At 40.7% G+C, this 8,640-nt stretch overlaps 1 protein-coding gene across 1 annotated transcript; it reads right to left on the bottom strand.

Annotated features, from left to right (window-relative positions):
• Window positions 1-6,231: 6,231 nt before the first annotated feature.
• Window positions 6,232-7,167, bottom strand: LOC149451937 (olfactory receptor 10A7-like). Its single transcript, XM_089689970.1, has one exon. It carries the CDS (start codon window positions 7,165-7,167, stop codon window positions 6,232-6,234), a length of 936 nt encoding a protein of 311 aa, XP_089546096.1.
• Window positions 7,168-8,640: the final 1,473 nt, after the last annotated feature.

The following is an 8,640-nucleotide window of genomic DNA, read 5'->3' as shown; positions in this document are numbered from 1 at the left end:
TACTTCCAGGGGCAGAAATACCATTTGGGTGAATTTTCCTGTTGTCCGAGCTTGAACTGGAAGCCCTCCGGCATGACTTAGATGAGAACCTCGCTAAGGGATTCATCTGCCCCTCTTCCTCTCCTGCCGGGGCTGGTATTTTCTTTGTTGAAAAGAACAATCGGTCTCTCAGACCATTGACTACAGAGAACTTAACAAAATTACCATTAAGAATTGGTATCCTCTTCCTGTTGTGCCCAAGTTGTTTCAGCGGTTTCGAACAGCCTGAGTGTTCACTAAATTGGATTTACGGGGGGCCTACAATTTCGTGCTCATAAGAGAAGGAGATGAGTGGAAGACCGCCTTCAGAACACGCTTTGGACATTTCGAGTACCTGGTGATGCCGTTTGGGCTATGTAATGCCCCTGCTATGTTTCAACACTTCATAAACGACATCTTTAGAGAATACCTTGATCACTTCATAATTGTCTACCTGGATGATATCCTAATTTTCTCTACCTCACTGGAACTCCATCGAGATCATGTTAGGAAAGTGCTAAACACTCTAAAGATGCATGGCTTGTACGCAAAGGCGGAAAAGTGCGAGTTCGAAAAGCAGTCCATCCAGTTCCTGGGGCTCATAATTTCCACTGAGGGAATCTCCATGGACCCTCAGAAAGTATCTGCTATCCTGGAATGTCCTGCACCTTCAGACAGGAAAGGGGTCCAAAGATTCGTAGGCTTCGCCAATTTCTATAGGAAATTTATTAAGGGCTTTTCAACCATCATTGCCGCTATTACTCAACTCACTCGCCAGCATACACATTTCTGCTGGAGCCAGAAAGCTCAAATAGCTTTCAAGCAATTAAAAAATCAGTTCACTTCTGCTCCTGTGTTACAGCATCCAGAACCAACACTTTCCCCTTCCTGGAGGTGGATGCATCTGAAGTGGCTACTGTATTCTCTCAGCACCAGGGCCCAAAGGCTCTGCTTCACCCAATAGCCTATTTGAGGAAACTGAGTCAAGCTGAAAGGAACTATGATGTGGGTGATAGTGAACTTCTAGCAATCAAGATAGCCTTCGAAGAATGGAGATACCACTTGAAAGGAGCCAGCCACCCAATTATGATTTTCACGGATCATAAAAATCTGGAATATCTAAGATCTGTCAAACGCCTAAGACCTTGGCAGGCTAGATGGGCTTTATATTTCTCCAGGTTTAATTTCCACATAACCTACTGCCCAGGATCCAAGAGGCAGATGCTCTTTCCCGGGCCCAGAGGAGCCTTCTCCCCCCAACACCATCTTGTTGGCCCAAATTTTTTATTGATTCAACCCAGCCTAAAGTCTTCGATCAAGAAAGCCTCTGCACTATGTTCTGAACCTGAACAAGACTCGTTAAGAAGGCAGGATGGTCTTCTTTGGCACAAGGATGAGATCTTTGCACCCCAAGAAGTAAGATCTCAAATTTTCAAGACTTTCCATGATCATCAACTGACTGGACACTTTGGAGCCCGTAAAACAATGGAACTGATCCAGCGATCCTTTTGGTGGCCCAACTTGAATCAAGACTGTAGAGCCTATGTGAAATCTTGCAGTGTGTCTGCGTAGCAAGGGAGACAAAACCAAGGCTTGGGGGTTACTGAGGCCCCTGCCCATTCCTGATCATCCCTGGGAGATGGTCGCAATGGACTTCATTGTGTACTTGCTGCCCTCTGAGGGGTTTGCTACCATTCTGGTAGTAGTAAATCAGCTATCCAAGATGGCCCACTTCTTACCAATGGTGGGTACTCCATCTGCGCCAGAGACTGCACTCACCTTGATCAAAGAGATCATTAGATTACATGGTCTGCCCAGTAATATTGTCTCAGACCGAGGGGTGCAGTTTAATTCCAGGTTCTGCAAGGCCCTGAAGGTGAAACTCTGCCTATCGTCTGCCTACCATTCTCAGAGTAAAAGGCAAACGGAGTGAACGACCGTTCATCTACCGTGCATCTGCACAAGCAGATGAAGAAGACCATGAGGCTGGACCAGACGTACCTGAGCATCACATCACCACTGGGATCAGGTGGCCATTTGGACTTGGTAAGGACCAGAAGAGGATGACTTCAAAGTGTCAGCAAACAGGCCAACAGGGGAGGAGCTACTATGGAAGAATATGCAGGCCGAGGTGGCCCTACTTTTCTTAAGATGCCCACAGCGCCACTCTTCCTGCCACTTTGAGCCAGGTAGGCAGCCGGTCTGAAGCTGCTACCATGGCCCAACAGCCTGATGGACACTTCTCCAAAAGGACCCTCATCATCATCATCATAGGCTAGGGGCGAGTGAAGGTTCTGAGGGCTGGGAATGTAGACAGACTTCACTCTGCACTGTCTTCTTCAGTCTCCTTTTTGTCAGTGTCTTCCCTACTCAGTGTGCTCTGTCTGTCAGCCTTTAGCCATGCCTTCATGTTCACTCTCAGCTCTCTAGCGCTTTCATTTATATTTCACTTTTCACACATTTGAACTGTGAAATGTCTTTATTAAGTGTTCTTGCGTGACAAGACCACTTACTGTTATCTTACATATATATTCTTATTATTATAGCCAAATTTACCACCCTAACTCCTCTCACAGTTTTTACACTACATAGACAGTAATATACTGAAACGTGTGGATTGTTCCCGATTGGTGTGCTATTACTTTGTGGAACGTTTCCCCGAATGGTTCACAAAAATCAGCGTTTTTGTGGTGAAATTGGTCCCATAGGAATGAATAGCGGAATGTTCAAAAATAGAGTGGGAGCTGACAAAAGCTAGAGTGTGAGCTAAAAAATCAGGACATGATTTATAAACTGCCATGACTCCCTCATTTTTAAGCCCACCTACACAAATCTTATATCAAAATGTTCAGCTATCCCTGCTGCCACTAAACATGTCCACAGTTAAGCCATAGTCCTGATAGTTTTCACAATATGACTATTTGTTTGCAACTCACGCCGCCCATTGACATTCATTGAAACTGCACTTTAGCCATCTCAAATTTGAAGGGCAATTTCTAAACTGCGACTGTGCCTTCATTTTTAATATTTCAGAGACATACTATGCATCAAAATGTAGGTCTGGGTCTTGTGATTCTCACAATATAAAGCTCTTCTCTGTAGGATTTATAGTTTTTAAAACTACGACCATTTGAAGACGCCAGTGAAGTGAGCAATTTGGAGCAGTTTGTTTTTAACCGCTCTTCTCTGCCCTATTTGAAATCTAATTTTGAATTTGTGACAGTTTGGCCGGCTTCTGGTTAAAGGTTTGGAAATAAGTTTTCTACAGTAGAAAGTATTTGAGGTGATAATGCTGCTAATGTTTTTATAAATGTATGTTTTAATGAAACTGTGAAGCACTTTGGGCAACAACATTGCAATTAAATGTGCTAAATAAATAATTAAAAGTTGAAATGCATTTCTCACTCTATCAAGCTTGCCATATGCACTTTTTAAATTTGATCAATCAATTGGTTAGTGTAATGTTTACTATCTTTACTCACTCCAAACACTCCACACAGTTACTCTGCCCACTCCATAAAGTTACTCTGCCCCGTCCAACCTTTTCACAGTTACTCCAGCCACTCCAACCACACAACAGGTACTCAAGCCACTCCACCCAGTTACTCCGCCCACTCCAGTTGTAGACTACTGGTGGAGGCAAGAACACTTCACCCAATTTCCCCAGAAATTGTAGCTTTTCTAGTTGTGTTTTAATTTGCTGCAGTTATTGCATGCACTGTTGTAGAATGGTTAGTGCTCCTGTCCAGTATACTGCATGCCAGGGTTCAAGCCTGTCATTGCTATCATAAAACTGATTGTTAGGGGAAATTGTGTGGTCACATGTGTGCCTAAAGCTGGCCATATATTGTACAATTTTCTTGTTCAATTTCCTTTAGATTTGCCTTGGACTATGTATTGTAGTGCAAGAGCCTACAAATTGAAAGTGTTTAAGTTTGACCTCGTATTATTTGGTTTTGGTGAGTCCGGGGAAAAGTAGTGCTGGAAAATTGTATGGCCAGCCTAACGGGCTAATCAGTCAGTTTATCATTACTGGCTTTTCTGCAGGTTTTTGTTTACTCCTTTTACAGGAATTAGGCTAAGGTTTGAATCCAATGAATCCAATGAATTTAATCATTTGTCAGTTCCTAAGGGTTCTTGTTCTTTATAGATCTAATTGACGATAGCCTATTCTCATTCATATACCTAAATTTATCGTATATTAAGCTCTTTTTGTGATTAGATCATATGGTCCAGATACCATTTAAGTCAAATCTGATATTAAATCTTTTTATTTATTCTCTGCTTTTAGTCAGAAGCTTGTTACTCCTTGGTCATTCTTCTCTTGCTTCATCTCAAATTTATTTTCTTGATAAGCAGCATGAATATTCATTAGTAAAGCATTGGAAGGCTTTTGGTGTAGCTACATTATTCCCTCTGTGGCTCAGCAATAGAGATCTACATCTTCCAGTGCTCCTCAATTTCATACAGGGCTTTGCTTTTCTTTTAGTAAATCTTAGTGCATTTCTGCTACAGTGTTACAGAAATCTGATTTGCAAAACACTGTTGCCTGATAGGAAGTTTCTTCTTAAAATCAGAATCCAGTGAGCATGGGAAAAGTGATCCCCTGGTATTCCAGTTTGATAGTTAATGCAACATATTATGACCCTTTGGCACAGTTCTGCCTTTTTCCACATTTAATTTCTTGGGTGTTTTTATAGAGTATGCCAGGATGTGGTTTTAGACTTCTGCAAAAGACAGTGTATCTTTTCAGAACCACCTTATTGGAAACTAGTTTACTGTTTATGTGATTTGGTCGTTCTTGGGCTTTTGGTGTTTGTATCAAGAATTAAGCCTATGAGCAGAATTTCACTAGTGGTCTTGGTGATTCTCATCTCAGGCGTTAAATTCCCTTATTGGCATGCTGGTTTTGTTAGAAGCTAAAAAGGTGTCAACTGGTTATAGCACAAATTTATTTTAACTTTAAATGTTAGCTCTGTGTGGCAGATGGAATTGGTTTTAGATGAGCATTTTCCAGTTGTCTACAGATGCAACAGAATCTATTGAATTTGGTCTGGCAAATGGTGTTCGGAGTTTTAAAAAATGGGACTCAGCGAGTGCTTAAAAATAGCAGATGATACACTAAAAGGAAACCACAAACCTTCTAAAATCAAATAGTAAAAATGTAGTGCAGCGCTAAAAATGATAAATGGCGTAAATGCATAAAATACCAATATAAACGCACAACCTGCACAAGGTTATAATGCAGTACTAAAACCAATAAAACTGCCAAAACGTGTAAGATAAGCAATAAAAACACATAGTATATCACGTAGTGCAGCACTATAATGGGTGACAGCAATATAAGTGAAAGAAAACGCATATAGCTATAATCAAATCACCAGTAAAGATACGTAGATCTGCATATAGAAAACTGTCCGACTAGAATGTGGATAAATATAAAGATACTAAATATCCCAAAAGGGACTGCATACAAAATAAAAATGATAAATAATGATAAATAGTTCAATGTAGGTGTAGATAAATATTCCAGATAGGTGACTCACCTATCACACTCACCAGAAGCGCAATTTACATGCGCATTTGTTTATATATAACAGCCAGAGGTCCCCTCTGTAATGGAACAAGATGCAGTCTGGTATGGAAAACCTCCTCTATGGATCTGGATGCTTGGATGTCAATCAGAGGTCCCATTTAAAGGTAAGCTGCGGTGGGGTCTGGAAACGGATCTCTCTCCTCTGGGCCCTGGGATTGGCCATTCAAACAACCAGAGCCCATGAACTCGGAACGAAGACCAGTGTAAGATGATAGCCCTTTCAGCGGTGAAAGTGTGCCGCTGGAGGGTTTTATTTCAAGGCAATTCTCTCATAATATGCTAGTATGCAATGCACACATCTAAGGATTGGAAAGCTGCAATATATTACATTTTTAGTTTGGAGTTTAATACCACTTTATGATTGTTCAAACATGTTGGTTCCAGTCAGGGCTTTTTCAGTAAGGTGGTTACCTGTGAATGTTTTAGGATTAGGTAGGGAAGGTAGGAGGAATAGACTGAATATGTGACTTAGAGAGTGTAGAATTGTTTTTGAAATAATTGATTCCAATTACAAAAATGTGTGATTCATTGGTAAAGATGAGTACATATTGTGTGAAAATATTTATAAATAGACCCCATAGTATTTAGCAAATTCATATGTGTTGTATATTCTCAGATTATGTTTTCTTTTGAATATGAAAGAGTCTGTTCATGGCACTCCTAATATCTTTGTTTCTAAGGCAGTAAATAATTGGATTGACCAATGGAGTTAATACAGTGTATAGCAAAGTTCTAAATTTGTTTTCTTCTGACAAATTTCCTGAAGATGGCACTAAATATATTGCTATCAGGGTTCCATAGTAAGTGCATACAACAACCAGATGAGAGCTGCAAGTAGAAAAAGCCTTTTTTCTTCCAATAACAGAGGACATCTTTATGATGGTTATGATGATGCCAGCATAGGATATAATAACAAGGATAAAAGGAGCAAATATAAAGAACATAGATAGCACAAAGTCATAAGATAACAATACAAATGTATCTGAAGAAGAAATCTTTGTCACTGGACCAATATCACAAAAGAAATGGTCAATGATATTGGAGTCACAAAACTGCAAATGGTACATCATAATTATTTCGCTTGTTATCAATGTAAAGGCAACTAACCAAGATAAACAGACAAGATAGAGGCAATTTTTCATATTCATTATTGTGACATAACGTAAGGGATTGCAAATGGCCAGATATCTGTCAATTGACATAATAGTAAGAAGAAAGGACTGTGCAAATCCTGAAAAACAAAGTAGATAATACTGAAATATACAATAAGATACAGATATGATTCCCCTTTCTCTTATTATACCAAATAGCAGGGGAGCCACAGCATTTGAGGTGGCCAGAACATCAGCAATAGCTAAATTTTTTAAGAAAAAGTACATGGGACGCTTAAGATGGTGACTGATCGAAACCAGTAGGACAATAAAAAAATTTTCACTTAAAATTGCAGTGTAGAGAATGAGGAAAAAAGCGAACATCAAAATCTTGAAGTCATGGAAGCTGCTTATTCCAAGAAGCACAAATTCAGAAACCTTGGTCTGATTGTTCTGACACATGCTTTTTATAAGTGAGTGTTCTTTACCTGTAAAAACAGAACAGTATGTGAAGTTCTTAATCTTTTACGAAGTGGCTTATTTTTCAGTGTACCATATAGAATCCAAACATGAAATATGTCCTATTTTACCTTCACTAAATTATTTCTTAACTGCATAAGGACCACCCTATAGAAGATTTACTGCTACAGGGCAGCCCCCGTGCGCAGGATCACGTATATATACACATCATTCTGCATTTCCAAGTAGGGGGTACGCGCGCCCTACCTGCGCCCTGGGTGTCAATCACCGGGTCCTGTAAGCACACTTCTCTGGAAGGCTGAGCAGAGCCATCCAGAACAGTGTGCTTACAGTGAAGAACACCCCCCACCCCCTAGTAAAATACACACAGTCAACCCTTTGATTGCCCCTCATGTTAAACCATTCCTGCCCAGTGCCATTAGTACAGTGTCAGTGCTTTTTTTTTTTTAGCACTGATCACTGTATTGGTGTCACTGGGAATGACACCAAGTCAGTTCCCCCCAGTGTCAGAAAGCCCACCGCAGTCCTGCTATAAGTCGTAGATAGCCGCCATAAGTCGCTGATCGCTGGTATTATTAGTACATTGAAGGATATAAGTATTTGATCCCCTGCTGATTTTGAATGTTTGCCCACTCACAAAGAAATGATGAGTCTAAAAATTGAATGTTAGGTGTATTGTAACACTGAGAGACAGAATAGCAACAAAAAAAATCAAAGGAAATGCATGTCTAACAAATTTTGCACTGATTTGCATGTTTTTGAGGGAATTAAGTATTTGATCCCCTATCATTCAACAGGATTTCTGGCTACTAGGTGTCTTTCATACAGGTAACAAGCTGAGATTAGAGGAGTCTCTTAAAGGGAGTGCTGCTAATCTAATTTTGTTACCTGTATAAAAGACACCTGTCCACAGGAGCAATCAAACAATCAGATTCCAAACTCTCCACCATGGCAAAGACCAAAGAGTTGTCCAAGCATGCAGGGACAAGATTGTAGACCTACACAAGGCTGGACTGGGCTACCAAACTATCGCCAAGCAGCTTGGTGAGAACATGATAAAAGTTGGTTCAATCATTCACAAATGGAAGAAACACAAAAGATCTCACCTCGTGGAGTGTCAATGATCATGAGAACAATGAGGAATCATATCAGGCCTGATCTCTGCTAGCATATGATGACTCTCATATGAGTGCCAGTACTAGTGCCGCTCTACCTTTTGGTGAACTGACAAGCACCAGCAGCCTAGTACATTTTGGTCTTTCACATACCAGCACTGCAGTATCACTTGGTGACGTGGCGAGTCCCATAAATGCTGGTGCAGTGGCGACCACAAGTATTGTCCCACAACCACCAAGAATTCTCACACAGGCCCGTAGAGCCGCTAGTATCCTTCCAGATGTGCTTGCAAATCCCAATTGACAGCCCACAAATTCTGCAGCACTCGTCCTTCCCCCA

This window comes from Staurois parvus, unplaced genomic scaffold (genome assembly GCF_062004578.1).
Source record: "Staurois parvus isolate SC_StPar_1 unplaced genomic scaffold, SC_StPar_1.0 ptg000505l, whole genome shotgun sequence".
In the NCBI taxonomy this organism is placed as follows: domain Eukaryota; kingdom Metazoa; phylum Chordata; class Amphibia; order Anura; family Ranidae; genus Staurois; species Staurois parvus.
Note: the sequence above shows the minus strand (reverse complement) of the source record. Positions and strands in the feature narration are given on the sequence as shown.